This window comes from Entelurus aequoreus, linkage group LG26 (assembly GCF_033978785.1).
Source record: "Entelurus aequoreus isolate RoL-2023_Sb linkage group LG26, RoL_Eaeq_v1.1, whole genome shotgun sequence".
Classification (NCBI taxonomy): domain Eukaryota; kingdom Metazoa; phylum Chordata; class Actinopteri; order Syngnathiformes; family Syngnathidae; genus Entelurus; species Entelurus aequoreus.
The window spans coordinates 4,219,017-4,239,251 of NC_084756.1; the positions used below are offsets into that span (position 1 = coordinate 4,219,017).

At 41.5% G+C, this 20,235-nt stretch overlaps 1 protein-coding gene across 1 annotated transcript in view; it reads right to left on the reverse strand.

Moving 5' to 3' along the window:
- Positions 1 to 7,744: 7,744 nt before the first annotated feature.
- LOC133643168 (cysteine and glycine-rich protein 1-like) overlaps positions 7,745 to 20,235 on the reverse strand; it is an 18,564-nt gene continuing 6,073 nt past the window's right edge. The window contains exons 4-6 of the mRNA XM_062037589.1: positions 16,221 to 16,350; positions 16,051 to 16,144; positions 7,745 to 12,786 (exon numbers count right to left, since the gene is read on the reverse strand). Coding sequence (XP_061893573.1) covers positions 12,710 to 12,786; positions 16,051 to 16,144; positions 16,221 to 16,350 — 301 coding nt within the window. The 3' untranslated portion in view covers positions 7,745 to 12,709. The remainder of the gene's footprint in view (positions 12,787 to 16,050; positions 16,145 to 16,220; positions 16,351 to 20,235) is intronic.

Sequence of the window (20,235 nt, forward strand, 5' to 3'; positions counted from 1 at the left end):
AGACAAAGTAATGTGTAAATAATGTCAATAACTAGATAAACCATCTGTGGCTGTGAAGTGAACACTAGTAAGGTTGTAAATACTGTATATAGTAGGCTAACCCATGTGGTTCCTGTGGATGTGAACACAATTACTGTAGTGACTAAATAACATAGTGACTGAAACAGACAAATTATTGTGTAAATAATGTCAATAAGTAGATGAACCATCTGTGGCTGTGAAGTGAACACTAGTAAGGTTGTAAATACTGTATAGAGTAGGCTAACCCATGTGGTTCCTGTGGATGTGAACATAATTACTGTAGTGACTAAATAACATAGTGACTGAAACAGACAAAGTAATGTGTAAATAATGTCAATAAGTAGATGAACCATCTGTGGCTGTGAAGTGAACACTAGTAAGGTTGAAAATACTGTATAGAGTAGGCTAACCCATGTGGTTCCTGTGGATGTGAACATAATTACTGTAGTGACTAAATAACATTGTGACTGAAACAGACAAAGTAATGTGTAAATAATGTCAATAACTAGATAAACCATCTGTGGCTGTGAAGTGAACACCAGTAAGGTTGTAAATACTGTATATAGTAGGCTAACCCATGTGGTTCCTGTGGATGTGAACACAATTACTGTAGTGACTAAATAACATAGTGACTGAAACAGACAAATTATTGTGTAAATAATGTCAATAAGTAGATGAACCATCTGTGGCTGTGAAGTGAACACTAGTAAGGTTGTAAATACTGTATAGAGTAGGCTAACCCATGTGGTTCCTGTGGATGTGAACATAATTACTGTAGTGACTAAATAACATAGTGACTGAAACAGACAAAGTAATGTGTAAATAATGTCAATAAGTAGATGAACCATCTGTGGCTGTGAAGTGAACACTAGTAAGGTTGAAAATACTGTATAGAGTAGACTAGCCCATGTGGTTCCTGTATACACAAATCAAGAATGGTGTTGAAGTGAGAACCGATAGTGAATGAATTGGTAATTGGATCCAATCATTAGGTAACCAAAGATTCTAGCACTGAAATGTCAGACAACATAAAAGCATGTGTCACATAAAATGGCGTGGGGGCCACATCTGGCTCCCAAGTCTTGAGTTTGACACCTGTTCTCTACAGCAGTGATTTTCAAAGTGTGGCACACTAGCTCCATCTAGTGGTAGACCAATTCATCACTTCATGAAATATTCAAACACAGTGTTACTGTTCAAACTGTGTGTCATGTTACACTGGCCAAAGTAACTATTCACTAAAACCTCTGCTTGGTTTTAATGAATACTTAGGTCTACTACACTACTGTATTTAATGTTGTCATTATGGTGGTACTTAATGAATACTTAGGTCTACTACACTACTGTATTTAATGTTGTCATTATGGTGGTACTTAATGAATACTTAGGTCTACTACACTACTGTATTTAATGTTGTCATTATGGTGGTACTTAATGAATACTTAGGTCTACTACACTACTGTCATTATGGTGGTAGTTGGAGAGCCAAGTGTTGTCTAAAGTTGGTACTTTGTGAAAGAAGTCCTGGTCTATGGTCTTGTCCCGTGAGCAGGTCCAGATGAAAAGTGTGCCATGGTCTAGATGCTAAAAGTGAGTCTCCTTCTAGACACTTCCCCAAGTCCAGCAAGGCAGCATCACTATTTCTCTACCAGCTGTGGTCCTACAAAGACATCCAGAGCCTCGTGAAGATGGTGAGTTGTGTCCTCCTCTCATATTAGTCAGAAAAGTGCTCCTGGGTTTAGGTTCCCTCAGGATTGTTGCCAGTCAGGTCTGAGGAGTCTTTCAGACAAACACTTTTTGTCATCTACTCTTTTTCCACGTGAGTGTGGATTGTTGCCTCCGCACCAGTCAATAATGTAGTACTAGGAGAACAAGTATGTCAGAAGTGAAGTCTGCTGCAGGGCAGGAACTAACTTGTTTTTCCACCCCGCCCTCCTCTTTTCATTCTTGCCTCTTTGACCTTCTATGACCTTTAGCCGTCAGGCATCTCCACCCTTTTTCCCCTAAGACTGCAGGGGTGTGACTCCTGCCCACAAGGTGGTGAATGTGAGTTACAGATACATAAATAAGAGCTGAGATAAAAAAGATGATCAGGGTGTCCAAAGTGTGGCCCTCAGCTCCTTTTTCAACATTCTCAACATGTCATGTGACCAAACTGCATTTCTATCTAAATATTGTTGTGTTTTCTTAGGCAACTTTTAGTTAGGCAAGCAAATACTAACATGACAAAAAGTCACTTGACTAAATATATATATATATATATATATATATATATATATATATATATATATATATATATATATATATATATTTTTTATTTTTTTATTTTTTTTTATTTATTTATTTATTTATTTATTTTTTATATATATATATATACTGTATATATGTATGTATGTATTTATATATGTATATTTTTTAATTTATTTGTATTTTTTATATATATATGTATGTATGTATGTATGTGTATATATATATGTATATATATATATATATATATATATATATATATATATATATATATATATATATATATATATATATATATATAGATGTATTTTTTTATATATATTTTTTTTATATGTATTTATGTATGTGTGTGTATATATATTAATAAATATATATATATATATATATATATATATATATATATATATATATATATATATATATATATATATATATATATATATATATATATATATATAATGTTTTTTTTCTTCTATCCCCTCAGAAATCAGAATTAGAAATACTTTATTAATCCCTGAGGGGTAATTAAGAATTTTCAGCACAATCTCATTCAAGAGCAGACAAACATTACAGGGAGACAGAACAGGATCAAACATTACAGGGAGACAGAACAGGATAAAACATTACAGGGAGGCAGAACAGGATCAAACATTACAGGGAGACAGAACAGGATCAAACATTACAGGGAGACAGAACAGGATCGCTGACGGGTCTGCCAACTTCCCTTACAAAAAAGGTTAGAAACAGGTAAACAGTGGGGGGGTCAGTCTAAGCCTGGTCCCTGGAGAGGGGGTCCAGACTGAAGCCAAGGAAAAAAATAACCTCATAGTCATAGCACACATAAACATGTGTGTAAGAGGGAAGCATAAAAGAAGACAAAGGACATTAGAGACATTAAAAGAGCAGAGCTGATGCAACCAGCCACTTATACACACAGCCACACAAGTAAACCAAAGAAACAAACAACCAAGAAACATATACACTGTGGTGGCCTATGGGATGGGGGGTGGGGGGGCATGGCCAGAGACAGGAGTGGACCCAACAAAGCAACCAAGAGAGCCGACTCCACCCAGTGTCCAGTCCGCATGGATGAGCGAAGATGCATCCGAGGAGACTGAGGTGTCCGATACCTGCTCATTCAGCCAAGACACTGTGAAGCTTGTCCGTCCCGGCGCTCAGCGCTAGTTCCGCAGTCCTGTCTCTAAATCCACATCTCCTCCAGTCTCTCCAAACGGACTCTGGTGTGGCAGAGACCCAGCAGCTGGTCTCCATGGACAAAAGGCTCCCGGGAGGCAGATCCAGAAGTTCACACAAAAACACTTTTCTTGTGTAAAGTAAATGTGTACAGCAGATATAGATCATCTACATCAACCATTAGATTTGCCTAAGTGGCTGGAAAGGACAAAAATAAATAAATAAATAAAAATAATATATATATATATATATATATATATACTGTATATATATATATATATATATATATATATATATATATATATATATATATATATATATATATATATATATATATATATATATATATAAATATATATACATATATATATATATATATATATATATATATATATATTTATATATATATATATATATATATATATATATATATATATATATATATATATATATATATATATATATATATATATATATATATATATATATATATATAATTTTTTATTTATTTATTTATTTTTGTATTATTAGCTAGTGCTGTTATTCAAAAGAAAGGCCCCTTCTGCTGCCCTCTAGTGGATATAGAAGGAATAACAAACTTATAATTGGTTTAAGCAGTAGTAAGGGCTACAGTTCCAAAAAATGAGATACATTTAAATATTATCTAAATATTGGGGTATTTTCTTTGGCTAATTTTATTTATGCAAGCAAATAACCTGTAATTAACCTGATGGACTATATATATATATATATATATATATATATATATATATATATATATATATATATATATATATATATATATATATATATATATATATATATATATATATATATATATATATATATATATATATATATATATATCTCCGTTCCGGCTGCACCAAACATCCCACACTTTTCTTTTGTAAAGTACATCTGTACAGCAGATATAGATCAGCTACATTAACAATATTATGTTTTTAAAAAAAGAATATATACAATACAACTGTACTATTGCATGATTTTCTAATTATTAGCTAGTGCTGTCATTTAAAGGAAAGGCCCCTTCTGCTGCCCTCTAGTGGATATAGAAGGAATAACAAAGTTATAATTGGGCTCTGCAGTCAAAACACTGTAGTAAGTACTGCGGTTCCATCCATCCATCCATCCATCCATCTTCTTCCGCTTATCCGAGGTCGGGTCGCGGGGGCAGCAGCCTAAGCAGGGAAGCCCAGACTTCCCTCTCCCCAGCCACTTCGTCTAGCTCTTCCCGGGGGATCCCGAGGCGTTCCCAGGCCAGCCGGGAGACATAGTCTTCCCAACGTGTCCTGGGTCTTCCCCGTGGCCTCCTACCGGTCGGACGTGCCCTAAACACCTCCCTCGGGAGGCGTTCGGGTGGCATCCTGACCAGATGCCCGAACCACCTCATCTGGCTCCTCTCGATGTGGAGGAGCAGCGGCTTTACTTTGAGCTCCTCCCGGATGACAGAGCTTCTCACCCTATCTCTAAGGGAGAGACCCGCCACCCGGCGGAGGAAACTCATTTCGGCCGCTTGTACCCGTGATCTTGTCCTTTCGGTCAAAACCCAAAGCTCATGACCATAGGTGAGGATGGGAACGTAGATCGACAGGTAAATTGAGAGCTTTGCCTTGCGGCTCAGCTCCTTCTTCACCACAACGGACCGATACAGCGCCCGCATTACTGAAGACGCCGCACCGATCCGCCTGTCGATCTCACGATCCACTCTTCCCTCACTCGTGAACAAGACTCCGAGGTACTTGAACTCCTCCACTTGGGGCAAGATCTCCTCCCCAACCCGGAGATGGCACTCCACCCTTTTCCGGGCGAGAACCATGGACTCGGACTTGGAGGTGCTGATTCTCATCCCAGTCGCTTCACACTCAGCTGCGAACCGATCCAGTGAGAGCTGAAGATCCTGGCCAGATGAAGCCATCAGGACCACATCATCTGCAAAAAGCAGAGACCTAATCCCGCAGCCACCAAACCGGATCCCCTCAACGCCTTGACTGCGCCTAGAAATTCTGTCCATAAAAGTTATGAACAGAATCGGTGACAAAGGGCAGCCTTGGCGGAGTCCAACCCTCACTGGAAACGTGTCCGACTTACTGCCGGCAATGCGGACCAAGCTCTGACACTGATCATACAGGGAGCGGACCGCCACGGTTCCAAAACATGAGATAAAAACCTCCAGAGGGCTGAGGTGTTCCTGACCGTCTCTTATTATTAAACAATCACAGTATGAAAACACAAAATATCGATGCTGCTCATACATACTTTTATTTAATAATAATAATTATATTTATTTAATCATATATTACTATTATATACTACTATATACTTGTGTAAGCCTGCCATGTGTGAAACATTTTGAAAGTATAATATAGTGAAATAAAACACTGTTAAAGCTAATCATGTTACACAAACTATTATGTTTTAAAATCATAATGCTAATCATGTTACACAAACTATGTTAAGTTTTAAAATCATAATGCTAATCATGTTACACAAACTATGTTATGTTTTAAAATCATAGTGCTAATCATGTTACACAAACTATGTTATGTTTTAAAATCATAATGCTAATCATGTTACACAAACTATGTTATGTTGTAAAATCATAATGCTAATCATGTTACACAAACTATGTTATGTTTTAAAATCATAATGCTAATCATGTTACACAAACTATGTTATGTTGTAAAATCAGAGTGACATTTCAGCAACATGCTTTGATGCTAGGCAACATTCACACACGGAGAGCAGCTGACGGGCCCAGCAGCACAAAGTTAGTCCTTAATATTCTATTCCAGTCCTCAATATTCCTTCCCAAAGAGTCTATGCGCCTTTTACGTAGAAATGTATTTGTTTCATTCCTATTTAGATCCCTTAAAATCTCCTTTGTTAAAGATTTACAAGTCTGAAACCATCACAATGCTAATTTCAGTTATCCTGTCAATGGGTTTGTCCATTGTATGTTAGCATTAAGCTAGTTGACTTTTGTCCTGTAGGCTTTCAATGTTGATTTGTTAGTTTGAACCAAACATTGTTGATTTAACTTGATTACTATATATGTGTGCACTCAGTGTGTAAAGCAGACCTGGGCATTCTGCGGCCCGCGGGCCACATCCGGCCCTTTGTGTGTCCCTGTCCGGCCCGCGTGAGGCCAATCATAAATTACAAAATACATTTAAAAAAGTATCTATGTCGAGTGTGCAATACAACGGTGCTGCTTTTGTTTTGAAAAGCGTTATTTGTATTACTTCCGTGTGGACGTATGCGCGTGCGTGATTGTGAGTGAATGTGAACAGCTGCAATCACAAATTACAAAATAAAGTTTAAAAAAACATCTATGTCGTGCGTGCAATACAACTGTGCTGCTTTTATTTTGAAAAGTGTTATTTATGGTCGTATGTCCGTGTGTAACCTGTGAGTGAAGGTGCACAGCGACAAGTGATGACACGCTAAAAAGAGAAAAGTTGATGACGAATGGTGTGTTTTCAACAAGACATGGACTGCAAAGTATTTCTTTACAGAAATTAAAGGTAAAGCCGTGTGCTTAATTTGTGGTACACAGGTTGCTGTGTTTAAAGAATATCATTTGAATCGCCACTACACGACGAAGCACGAGGAAAAATACCGGAATCTGTCTGATGAAGAGCGTGCAAGGGAGGCTGATTCGTTGATGGTAAAACTGCAAACCCAACAAGGACTTTTTGCCAAATTTCACACCCCCAGAGATGCAGCCATCAGGACAAGTTGTGTCATTTCTCACAAAATTGCCAGAAAAAGTAAGGCGTTTTCTGACGGAGAGTTTATTAAGGAGTGCTTATTGGACTCTGTTGTGCTGATATGACCGGAGAAGAGGGGCGCATTTGAGAACGTGTCACTCTCCCGACGCACTGTAACGAGGCGGGTTGAGACCATCACTGGAAACTTGGAGCTTCAGCTGAAGAACAGAACGGCCGACTTTGACTGTTTTTCGCTGGCTTTGGATGAGAGCTGCGATGTACGTGACACCGCCCAGCTGCTCATCTTCTTACGTGGGATAACTGCCGACTTTCAAATCACGGAGGAGCTGGCAGCCATGCAGTCAATTAAAGAGACAACCGCAGGTAATGACTTGTTCACATAGGTAAATGCGTGTTTGGACATGTTAGGACTGAAATGGGACAAGCTGGCAGGTGTGACAATCCAATCCAATCCAATCCACTTTATTTATCTGGCACATTTAAATGACAAAATGTTTCCAAAGTGCTGCACAACAATATTAAAAACAATATTCAAATATTATCCTTAGCTCCACCAATGATTGAATAAAAACAACAAATAATTACATATAAAACCAATATAAAAACAATATAAAATAAATATAATTAAAAACGATTTTCAACAACAGATGGTTGTCCAAATCTGACGGGGAAAAATGTTGGATAATGCAGGATAAAGTGACAGAAATTAACCCTGTGCAGAAATTGACATTTTTGCATTGTATTATACATCAGGAAGTGAGACAGTGTTAAAAATAAAACCATCAAAAGCTATCTGCTTTTGTATAAAGTTAAGTTAGGTTATATGAAATTATTATTATTATTAATTGTTATTATTATTATTATTATTATTATTATTATTATTATTATTTATCTTACAGTATATAAAAAATAATATTGAGCAAAATTTAATTGAAATATTGCTTATGCGGCCCCCGGTAAAAATTAATTGCCCACCCCTGCTTTACATCAAATGATGTCCCTTTACGTCAAATGATGTTCCTTTATGTCAAATGGACTTTTTTCAGTCTGTTGTGGCCAGTGCCCTGTACTTTGCAGTGGTTTGTTGGGGGAGCAGCACCAGCAAAAGGGACTTAAACCGGATTGACAAACTGATCCAGAAAGCCGGCCAAACTATTGGCACGCAGTTGGAGGCGTTTGTGTCAGTGAGGGACAGGAGGACACTGGACAAACTGCTCACCATCATGGACAATCCTGCCCACCCACTCCACCAGACAATTGAGGGACAGTGGAGCTCATACTCCGGGCCGCTCGCCTTTCGGAACCGTGAACCGGCATCCGCTTCCGAGCGGGGGGTTTCGGGCACCCAACTCGCCTCCCTCCCACGGAGGGAGGGAGGGGGGTTTAATGTCTCCAACAGGCTCCTTCAGATTTGTTCCCAGAGTGTTCGACTCAAGAACTCCTTCATTCCACACTCCATCCAGCTGTATAATTATTCGCCAATCAGCAATAGATGATATCTGGCTATTACCTGACCGCTTCTATGCTAGCTACCTCTCTTTGTTCGTAATGTATATTTTCTGCTGGATCTACTCTTTTTATGCTGCCTTATTTTGCTGCAGCTGTTACATATATATTAAACCCACAATCTCCTCCCTCAATGATTACCGCCCCGTTGCACTCACCCCCATCATAATGAAGTGCTTCGAGAGTCTGGTAAAGGAATATATTGTCTCCAGTCTTCCCCCCACATTCGAACCATACCAGTTTGCTTATCGCCCTAACCACTCAACAGAGGACGCCATCTCCTCTGCACTCCACCTGAGCTTAGAACATCTGGAAGGAAAGGACACACACGTGCGGATGTTGTTTCTGGACTTCAGCTCAGCATTCAACACCATCATCCCGCAGCACTTGGTGAGCAAACTGGTCCCCCTTGGATTCAGTACCCCCCTATGCAACTGGCTGCTTGACTTCCTCACAGACAGACCCCAGTCTGTGAGAGTGGGCAACAACACCTCCAGTGCCATCTCCCTGAGCACCGGCTCCCCCCAGGGCTGCGTCCTGAGTCCGCTGCTGTTCACGTTGATGACCCATGACTACTGCGCCAGGTCCACTACTAACAACATTGTGAAGTACACGACAGTAGTGGGCCTCATCCGTGGCAACAACCACATGGACTACGGGGAGGAGGTGAAACATCTGGTTGACTGGTGCAGAACCAACAACCTGGTCCTGAACGTCGACAAGACCAAGGAGATCATCGTTGACTTCAAGAAGCACCAGTCCAGCCACGCTCCACTCTTCATCAACGGCACAGCAGTGGAGATAGTAAGCAGCACCAAGTTCCTGGGGGTGCAGATAACTGACAGTATAACCTGGTTCCTACACATCGGAGCTCTTGTAAAAAGAGCTCAGCAGCGCATGCACTTTTTGCGTCACCACATTCTACAGAGGCACTATAGAGGGCAACTGCATCTGTCTGGACTGAAGCCTGCAGTGCCTCAGACTGGAAGTCTCTGCAGCGAGTGGTGAGTTTTTTTGATTGATTGAAACTTTCATTAGTAGATTGCACAGTACAGTACATATTCCGTACAATTGACCACTAAATGGTAACACCCGAATACGTTTTTCAACTTGTTTTAAGTCAGGGTCCACGTTAATCCGTTCATGGTGAGGACGGCGGAAAAGTTCATCAGGACTCCTCTTCCTCCTATCCGAGAGATCGCAAAAAAGCCGCTGCCCGACCAGGGCTCAGAAAATCTGTAGAGACTCCTCCCACCCCCACCAAGGACTGATTTCACTGCTGGACTCTAGTCCCGCAGGCTCCGTTGCAGAACCTCCAGGTTCTGTAACAGATCAGACTCTTGAACGCATCATAATAGTCCCCTCAATTCCCCCCAAAAACAGATTAACTGGCTGGAATATAAAGACAATGATAACAAATAACAAATCCATAAATGTGGATGCATATGCAAAAGTGCAATATATTTATCTTTACAGTAATCTATTTATATCTGCACCTTATTGCTTTTATCCTGCACTACAACCAGCTAATGCAATGAAATGTCATTCTTATCTGGGCTGTAAAGTTCAAATTTGAATGACAATAAAAGGAAATCTAAGTCTAATATATTGTAATATTGTACATAGTAATTGGGATTACTTATATATTGTATATATTATATACAAATATAATATACAGTATATTTTAAAGGCCTACTGAAAGCCACTACTACCGACCACGCAGTCTGATAGTTTATATATCAATGAAATCTTAACATTGCAACACATGCCAATACGGCCGGGTTAACTTATAAAGTGCAATTTTAAATTTCCCGTGAAACTTCCGGTTGAAAACGTCTATGTATGATGACGTATGCGCGTGACATCAATCGTTGAAACGGAAGTATTCGGACCCCATTGGATCCAATACAAAAAGCTCTGATTTCATCTCAAAATTCCACAGTATTCTGGACATCTGTGTTGGTGAATCTTTTGCAATTTGTTTAATGAACAATGAAGACTGCAAAGAAGAAAGCTGTAGGTGGGATCGGTGTATTAGCGGCGGACTACAGCAACACAACCAGGAGGACTTTGAGATGGGATAGCAGACGCGCTATCCGATGCTAGCCGCCAACCGCATCTATGATCGGGTGAAGTCCTTCGTCACTCCGTCGATCGCTGGAACGCAGGTGAGCACGGGTGTTGATGAGCAGATGAGGGCTGGCTGGCGTAGGTGGAGCGCTAATGTTTTTATCATAGCTCTGACGAGGTCCCGTAGCTAAGTTAGCTTCAATGGCGTCGTTAGCAACAGCATTGTTAAGCTTCGCCAGGCTGGAAAGCATTAACCGTGTAGTTACAGGTCCATGGTTTAATAGTATTGTTGATTTTCTGTCTATCCTTCCAGTCAGGGGTTTATTTATTTTGTTTCTACCTGCATTTAAGCCCGATGCTATCACGTTAGCTCCGTAGCTAAAGAGCTTCGCCGATGTATTGTCGTGGAGATAAAAGTCACTGTGAATGTCCGTTTCACGTTCTCGACTCTCATTTTCAAGAGGATATAGTATCCGAGGTGGTTTAAAATACAAATCCGTGATCCACAATAGAAAAAGGAGAAAGTGTGGAATCCAATGAGCCAGCTTGTACCTAAGTTACGGTCAGAGCGAAAAAAGATACGTCCCGCACTGCACTCTAGTCCTTCACTCTCACGTTCCTCATCCACGAATCTTTCATCCTCGCTCAAATTAATGGGGTAATCGTCGCTTTCTCGGTCCGAATCGCTCTCTCTGCTGGTGTAAACAATGGGGAAATGTGAGGAGCCTTTCAACCTGTGACGTCACGCTACTTCCGGTACATGCAAGGTTTTTATTATCAGCGACCAAAACTTTATCGTCTATGTTCTCTAAATCCTTTCAGCAAAAATATGGCAATATCGCGAAATGATCAAGTATGACACATAGAATGGATCTGCTATCCCCATTTAAATAAAAAAAAATCATTTCAGTATGCCCTTAATATACTATATATATATAATATGTACTTATTACACATGTTATATTTTATATTGCTACTATGCTTCATTTTTAGTCTACTTTATGCCTTTTGTTTTCACCCTCTTGTGTGCATTATCCTTTCCATCCATTGTACCTGAGCTATCGTGTGGAACAATTTCCCCTGTGTGTCTAAGTCTATTTGACGTAAAGGAACATGACATAAAGGAACATCATTCTGCCCCGGGTTTCATGTGGTGTACTTTCCATCTGCTGCATCATTTCACACAGGAAGACCAAAGAGCACAAAGGGACAAAACCTTGGAATGAAAAGAGTGCTGACACAGGATATTTATTTAGTGTCACCAAGATGACATCTGACATGTGACGCACTAAAGCAGAGCAGCTTCCAGATGAAGAAGACAAGGCAGGAATGTCAGGATCAGTGAAGTGGTGGTCAGCACTAGACCTTACAAACCTTCTCTTCCGAAGTGGTTCCAAAATCAGTTGTGTTTTTTTATGAATATTTCTAGAACTACATTTGACCTTAACAGAAGGGTTGTGCAATTAAATATAGTATCATGTAATATTGCTGATCATGCATGTTGACGGAACATTCTAGTCTGCACATCTGATATCGGCAAATAGCAAGGTAGCATCTTGCTAGCGAGCTCGTGACTAACATTCCTCAACAGTGCAGCTTCTTCGTGGAAATGACACTTTTTTACACGTAACATTATCAGGACAGAGAGTAGTTAAACATGCTACTCTACACACAACAGGAGGATACCAAGAAGCATCCCTAACCACTAAGCTTTTGACTCAAACAGTATCAATCGACACTAACGATACCAAGAGTAGTAACGGTGCAACGTCAATATTTTTTATCGTCTTGTGCCGAGGGAAGTGTTCTGAGAGAAGGTGCAATAGAAGTGAACTTGGACACACCCAAGTAGGAAGTTTCACACGTGGAGGAGAAGAAGCTCAGTCCAACAACCCGGAGACGTGGAGTGGGTCCTGGCTTTACTGGGAGTGAGCCAGGGCTCCGGCACCTTGACCAAAACCAAACCCTTTGGGACCAAAGTTCTTGGCATAGCAACCTGCAAATCCAGACACAATCAATAGCAAAACGGGCTGACATAAAATACAAACATAAGTCAAGTTTGGAGCAGGATTATGAAAGTCGACCTATTCTAACTATGCGACGAGCAGGAACTGCATGGAGTAAGATTCTTCAGGCTAGCAAGGTTAGCTTGTGCGTGTCTTTCCAAACCTAAGAACATCTTGAGACTGTGTTGACATGTTACTTTAATACTTCAGATGGCTGGGACTTGACTCTGCTCCAGTATATTTATGTCCCATCTGATATTGATATTGAGTATTAGTCCGATAACCATCCATCCATCCATTTTTCTTCCGCTTATCTGAGGTGGGGTCGCGGGGGCAGCAGCCTAAGCAGAGAAGCCCATATTTCCCTCTCCCCCATCTACCTTGTCCAGTTCCTCCCCGGGGATCCCGAGGCGTTTCCAGGCCACCCGGGAGACATAGTCTTCCCAACGTGTCCTGGGTCTTCCCCGTGGCCTCCTAACGGTCAGACTTGCCCTAAACACCTCCCCAGGGAGGCGTCCGGGTGGCATCCTGACCAGATGCCCAAACCACCTCACCTGGCTCCTCTCGATGCGGAGGAACAGCGGCTTTACTTTGAGCTCCTCCGGGATGGCAGAGCTTCTCACGCTATCTCTAAGGGAGAGACCGCCACCCGATGGAGGAAACTAATTTTGGCCGCTTGTACCCATGATTATAACCCAAAGCTCATGACCATAGGTGAGGATGGAAACGTAGATCAACCGGTAAATTTTTTCCCGGTACATCAAGTCCGCATTACTAAAGATGCCGCACCAGTCCTCACTGATCATACAGGGAGTGGACCGCCACAATCAGACAGTCCGATACCTCATACTCTCTGAGCACTCCCCACAGGACTTCCCGAGGGACACGGTCAAATGCCTTCTCCAATTCCACAAAGCACATGTAGACTGGTTGGGCAAACTCCCATGCACCCTCAAGGACCCTGCTTAGAGTATAGAGCTGGTCTACAGTTCCACGACCAGGACAAAAACCACACTGCTTCTCCTGAATCCGAGGTTCGACTATCTGGCGTAGCCTCCTCTCTAGTACACCTGAATAGACCTTACCGGGAAGGCTGAGGAGTGTGATCCCCACCGCCCCCGACATACACACAATGTTGCAGAGTCTTGTCAACCAAGACAGCCCCACAGCATCCAGAGCCTTAAGAAACTCCGGGCAGATCACATCCATCCCCGGGGGCCTTTAACCGAAGAAACTCCGGGCAGATCACATCCATCCCCGGGGGCCTTTAACCGAAGAAACTCCGGGCAGATCACATCCATCCCCGGGGGTCTTGCCAATGAGGAGCATTTTAACATGTGTAGGTGGGATTGAGGAGATCTTCAATGTATTCCCTCCACCGATCCACAACATCCGCAGTCGAGGTCAGCAGCACACCATCATCACCATACACGATGTTGACAGCGCACTGCTTTCCCTCCCTAAGGCGGCCGATGGTGGTCCAGAATCGCTTCGAAGCCGTCCGGAAGTCGTTTTCCATGTCTTCCCCGAACTCCTCCCATGTCGGAGTTTTTGACTCCGCAACCGCCAAAGCCGCACACCACTTGGTCTGTCGGTCCCAGGAGCCAAAAGGACCTGATAGGACTCTTTCTTCAGCTTGACGGCATCCCTCACCACTGGTGTCCACCAGCGGGTTCTAGGATTACCGCCATGACAGACTCCAACCACCTTGCGACCACAGCTCCAATCGGCCTAGTCAACAATAGAGGCACAGACCATGGTACACTCGGACATGTTAAAAAGTTCTTCCGGAGGCTGGAATTTAAACTTTCTTTGACAGGAGACTCTGCTTGACGTTCCCAGCAGACCCTCACAATGCGTTTTGGCCTTCCAGGTCTGTCCGCCATCTTCCCCCACCATCGGAGCCAACTCACCACTAGGTGGTGATCAGTAAAAAAGCTCCGCCCCTCTCTTCACCCGAGTTTCCAAAACATGAGACTGCAAATCCGATGACACATTAAGTCGATCATGGAACTGCTGCGTAGGGTGTCCTGGTGCCAAGTGCACATATGAACACCCTTATGTTTGAACATTGTGTTTGCTATGGACAATCTGTGATGAGCACAAAAGTCCAAAAACAAAACATCACTAGGTTAAAAATACAGGCGGCCATTCTTCCCAAACACGCCTCTCCAGGTTTCACTGTCGTTGCCAATATGAGCATTGAAGTCACCCAGTAGAACAAGAAAATCACCTAAGGGAGCACTCTCCAGTATTCCCTCGAGGGAATCCAAAAAGGGTGGGTACTCTGAGCTGCTTTTTGGTGGTAAGCACAAACAACAGTCCCCCGAAGGCGGAGGGAAGCTGCCCTGTCGTCTACTGGGTTAAACTCCAATGTGCAGGATTTGAGCCGGAGGCAACAAGAATTGCCACCCCACCCCTCTCGAGAGAACTGGCTCCAGAGCCCTTGCTGTGTGTCAAAGTGAGTGATCTAGCCGGAACTTCTCCACCTCACACACCAGCTCAAGCTCCTTCCCCCCCAGTGAGGTGATGTTCCATGTCCCAAAAGCTAGCTTATGTAGCTGAGGATCAGACTGCCAAGTGCCCTGCCTTCGGCTTCCGCCCAGCACACATTGCACCTGACCTCTATGGCCCCTCCTATGAGTGGTGAGCCCATTGAAAAGGGGACCCACGTTGCCTCTTCGGGCTGAGCCCGGCCGGGCTCCATGGGGACAGGCCTGGACACCAGCCGCTCGCCATCTTGCCCCACTTCCGGGCCTGCCTCCAGAGGGGGGCCCCAGTGACCCGCATCTGGGTGAGGGAAATCTAAGTCCTTGTTTTTTCATTTCTATAATGGTTTTCAAGCTGCTCTTTGTCTGATCCCTCATCTAGGACCTGTTTGTCTTGGGAAACCCTACCAGGGGGCATAGAAGCCCCTGGACAACATAGCTCCTAAGATCATTGGGACGCTCACTTTCCTCTACCATGATAAGGTGGCAGCTCAGAAAAGAGATATCAACAATAACAAAAAAAGCTTTCAGCTTGTACAAAAAAGCACAAATGTGTCGTAAGTGTTTTTCACACCTGTTATTATTCTCTGAGTACAGGCTAACAATTGTAACATTCCACACTCCAACATAAAGTAAGATTCATCAAGTTAATGGACAAATACTCCAGGCTCCAACCGGTGTGGTATGGGAAGTGAACAAGTTGACCTTCAGTAGAATGTGAAGATATTTGATAGTGTAGTATTTGTGGTAGTACAGTATACATACCTTTACAGTAGATGTCACCATCCCTGTCAGCCAGCGTGGTAGACTCCAGTCCTTTTCCGCAGTTGGCACAACGGAAGCAACCTTTGTGCCACGACTATAAAGAAAAAGCAAAAGTACATATTTGTGAAAATGATCATGTTGACATTAAGAATCGTCCTAATCTTCCTTACTTTGCCGGCACCAATGACCTTCTCGGCCGCATACACGGTTTTTTCGCATCGTGGGCACGCGTCAGAGCTGCTGGCTTTCATGGCAAACTTGGAAGTGTTGGGGTTATTGGTAGGACGGTGTGGAGATTCTCTGTCAAAAACATCCAGATTGTCATTTCAGGGTGTTCATTCGTTCGCAACTGGACTGTTTGGTTTGTCTTGGAAGACGTTTCGCCGCTCGTCCGAGTAGACTTTATCAGTTCGTGCTCATAGACTTAGATTGGTCGGATCAAGTCCAACGGAGCCTCAGAGTAAAACTTGATCAGTTAATCTTCAAATTGCAAAATATCTTGCCTGAAGAGGTCTGGGAAAAAGTTGACACATTTCACAATCAAAGCCTAACTTGGACAACACAACAAAGAAGCTTGAAAAAGTATAACTTAGTAAGAACACCTCCACACCGCAAGCCCTCATTTGGAGGCAACGAAGTGGGAACTCAACGGATAATGAATCACACAATAGATGAGAACCTTTATTTAACCAGATAAGAAATTCTTATAATTTCTTATCTGGTTAAATAAAGGTTCTCTCTACAATAGATGGGTAAAGAATTTGTCCACCTTAAATCTTACCCAACCAGAAAACGATGTATTGGCGAAAGGGTTAAACATTGCCATGACGCCACATCAGGTTCCTACAGTTGATTTGATCACAGCGACGGAATCAGCCATTAGGAAAAACAACCTAACAGAAAACGAAGGTGAGCAAATACGGCTGAAAGTGACAGCAGCTCTTTCTAATGCCAAACCGCCAACCCCAAACCTCTCCTTGGAGGAGAGGAAGGCAGTAAGACCACTGAGCAAGGATGAAAACATTACGATCCTGCCAACCGACAACAGGAGCTGCACAGTCATCCTCAATACAACTGACTACCAAAACCAGTTGCTTACACTCCTCAAAGACTCCCACATATGAAATACTCAAAAGGGACCCCACAAGTGTATCCATGAGAAGAATCATTGAGTGCTTACAAACTCTACAAAAGTCAGAAGCCATCTACCAAACATTGTATTACCTCTTATACCCGCAAGAAACCATCCCTGGTATTTATGGCCTTCCAAAAATACACAAAGATGGGGCTCCCCTCAGACCCATTGTCATTAACTCTGTGACATACACTATTGCTAAGTATGTGGCCAACATCTCTGTTTGGCAAAACTCCATCCACATCATGTCCAAAACTCCATGGACTTTGTAGCGAAATTCAGAGATCTGAAACTGGACAAAAATGAAACTAGTTTCATTCGACATCACCTCCCTGTTCACCTGTATTCCAACCCAGGATGCAGTAGAGACAGTGAGGCAACGTCTACTAGGTGATCACACTTTACAGGATGGATCCACACTAAACCCAGAACAGATTTGCCTTTTGCTGGAACTTTGCCTTAACACTACCGGGTACATACTTTCAATCCATGGCAACCATTTACCCACAAAAACATGGTTGTGCCACGGGATCACCTGTATCCCCAATAGTAGCAAACCTTTACATGGAGGACATGGAAAAAAGAGCTTTGAGTTCTATTAAGGAAATAGCACCAAGTCTTTGGTACAGATATGTGGATGACACATGGGTGAAAATCAGAAAAGCAAGAAGTGCAAGCCTTCACCGAGCACATGGACTCAGTAGACAAAAACATCAACTTTACACATGAGGATGTCAACGACAGGAAGTTGCCTTTTTTTGTACTGTGGTGTCAACATTGGAGAAAACGGGGGCCGCCATGTTGGGGTTTACCGAAAACCCACACATACCGATCAATACCTACTTTTTGACTCACACCACCCACTGCAACACAAACTGGGCATTATCAGAACCCTACAACACAGAGCTGATGACGTTCCTACAAGCCCACAGGCCAAAGACAAAGAGTATAGGCATTTGAGGGAAGCCTCAAAATCAGTCACCCCAGCTGGTCTTTTGTGAAAAGGGCATCCAGTTCCAGAAATAACAAGAACAGAGTGGATGAGGAGGAACATATTGCCATTCCATTAAGTATCAGGTTTATGTGAGAATGTCAGAAGAATGTTTTCCCAACACAACATCCCAGTACACTTCAAACCAGAAAACACCCTGAGACAGAGACTGGTGCAACCTAAAGACCGGACACCCCACACCCACAAAAACAATCTGGTGTATGCTATCAAGTGTAATGATGAATGCACTGATTCATATATTGGGGAAACAAAACAACCACTAAAACGACACATGGCACGGCATAGACGGGCAAGCTCTTCAGGTCTAGACTCAGACGTCTACCTGCACCTCAGGGAGAAACAACACACCTTTGACAACAATCATGTACAGATTGGGGAAAGGGAGGACAGATGGTAGGAAAGAGGAGTGAGGTAAGCCATCTATGTCCATCCATCCATCCATCCATCTATCCATCCATCCATTTTCTAACGCTTGTTCCTTACGGGTCTATGTCAAGGTTGAAAAACCATCCCTGAACAGAAGAGGTGGTCTCCGACACCTGTCTCCCACATACAACACTGTCCTTTCAACCATTCCTAAAAGACTCTGCAATTAACCAATAACAGGAGTTAGAAACATTCTAACCTGAAGGGATTCCGACTATTTTGGACTGATAGTAGTCGATCCACAGTGATGGTTCTGCCACACAATACCTCAATGCTAACGAGGGGAAGTTACACTTCAACAACTGTCCTTGGCTTTGACAGTTAGGATAGCTCGTTTGCATCTCAACAGTTGTTTTTGTCACTACAATAGGGCAAAACCATCCTTGCGCAGGCACACCCTCCTGGTTTTGGAGTATGAATATCTGTGACCAATCTAAGTCTAAAACTAGATGTGACCAATCTAGGTCTAAGACTAAATGTGACCAATCTAAGTCTTAGACTAGACCTGACCAAACTAAGTCTAAGACTAAATCTGACCAATCTAAGTCTAAGACTAGATCTGACCAATCTAAGTCTAAGACTAGATCTGACCAATCTAAGTCTAAGACTAGATCTGACCAATCTAAGTCTGAGACTAGATCTGACCAATCTAAGTCTAAGACGAGATGTGACCAGTCTAAGTCTAAGACTAGATGTGACCAATCTAAGTCTAAGACTAGATGTGACCAGTCTAAATCTATGGTCATGAACTGATGAAGTCTACTTTTGTCCCATTCGCCCTTGTTAGCATATCATGAAAGTATTTATCTATCAAAGTCAGTGGGCGGGCCTAACACTAATTAGTCAAACCATTGCAGAGTGGAAGTGCCCGGGAACCAATCAGGTGTTAGGATCCGCCCATGACTTTGATGAGTTTGACAGATACAAACATTCATGATGCGCTGACAAACTCAATAAATGAACAGATCTTTGAATAATTACTTAAATGTGTCATTAAAATAATAAATCATGAAATATTAAAATATTTATTTAAATGGTGAAATACTTAAATTGTGAAATAATAACCAACATGTATTTAATTATTTAAATGTAACGCATTTATGTATTTAATTCCAATTAGATAATGACTTAAATGGGAAATAATCATGTCATTAGATAATAAAATCAGTTTTAAAATCATAAATTTATTACGATGATTAAATATAACGCATTTATCTATTTCATTCCAGTTACCAATAAATAATTTATCAAATTGTACCCTATTTATAAATGTATTTCATTATTAAATGTAACGCATTTTTGTATTTAATTCCAATTAAGTAATGACTTAAATGTTTAATTAATTATGTCATTCAATAATAAAAGCAAGTATTAAAATAATAAAATAAAAAATTTAATAAAATATTAAATATAGCACATTTATGTGTTTAATTCCAATTAAGTAATGAATTAAATGTTTCATTAATCATGTTATTCAATAATAAAATAAGTATTAAAATAAAACATTTATAAAAATCATTAAATATAACACATTTATGTATTTAATTCCAATTAAATAATGACTTAAATGTGTAATTAATTATGCAATTAAATAATAAAATCATAAATGTAT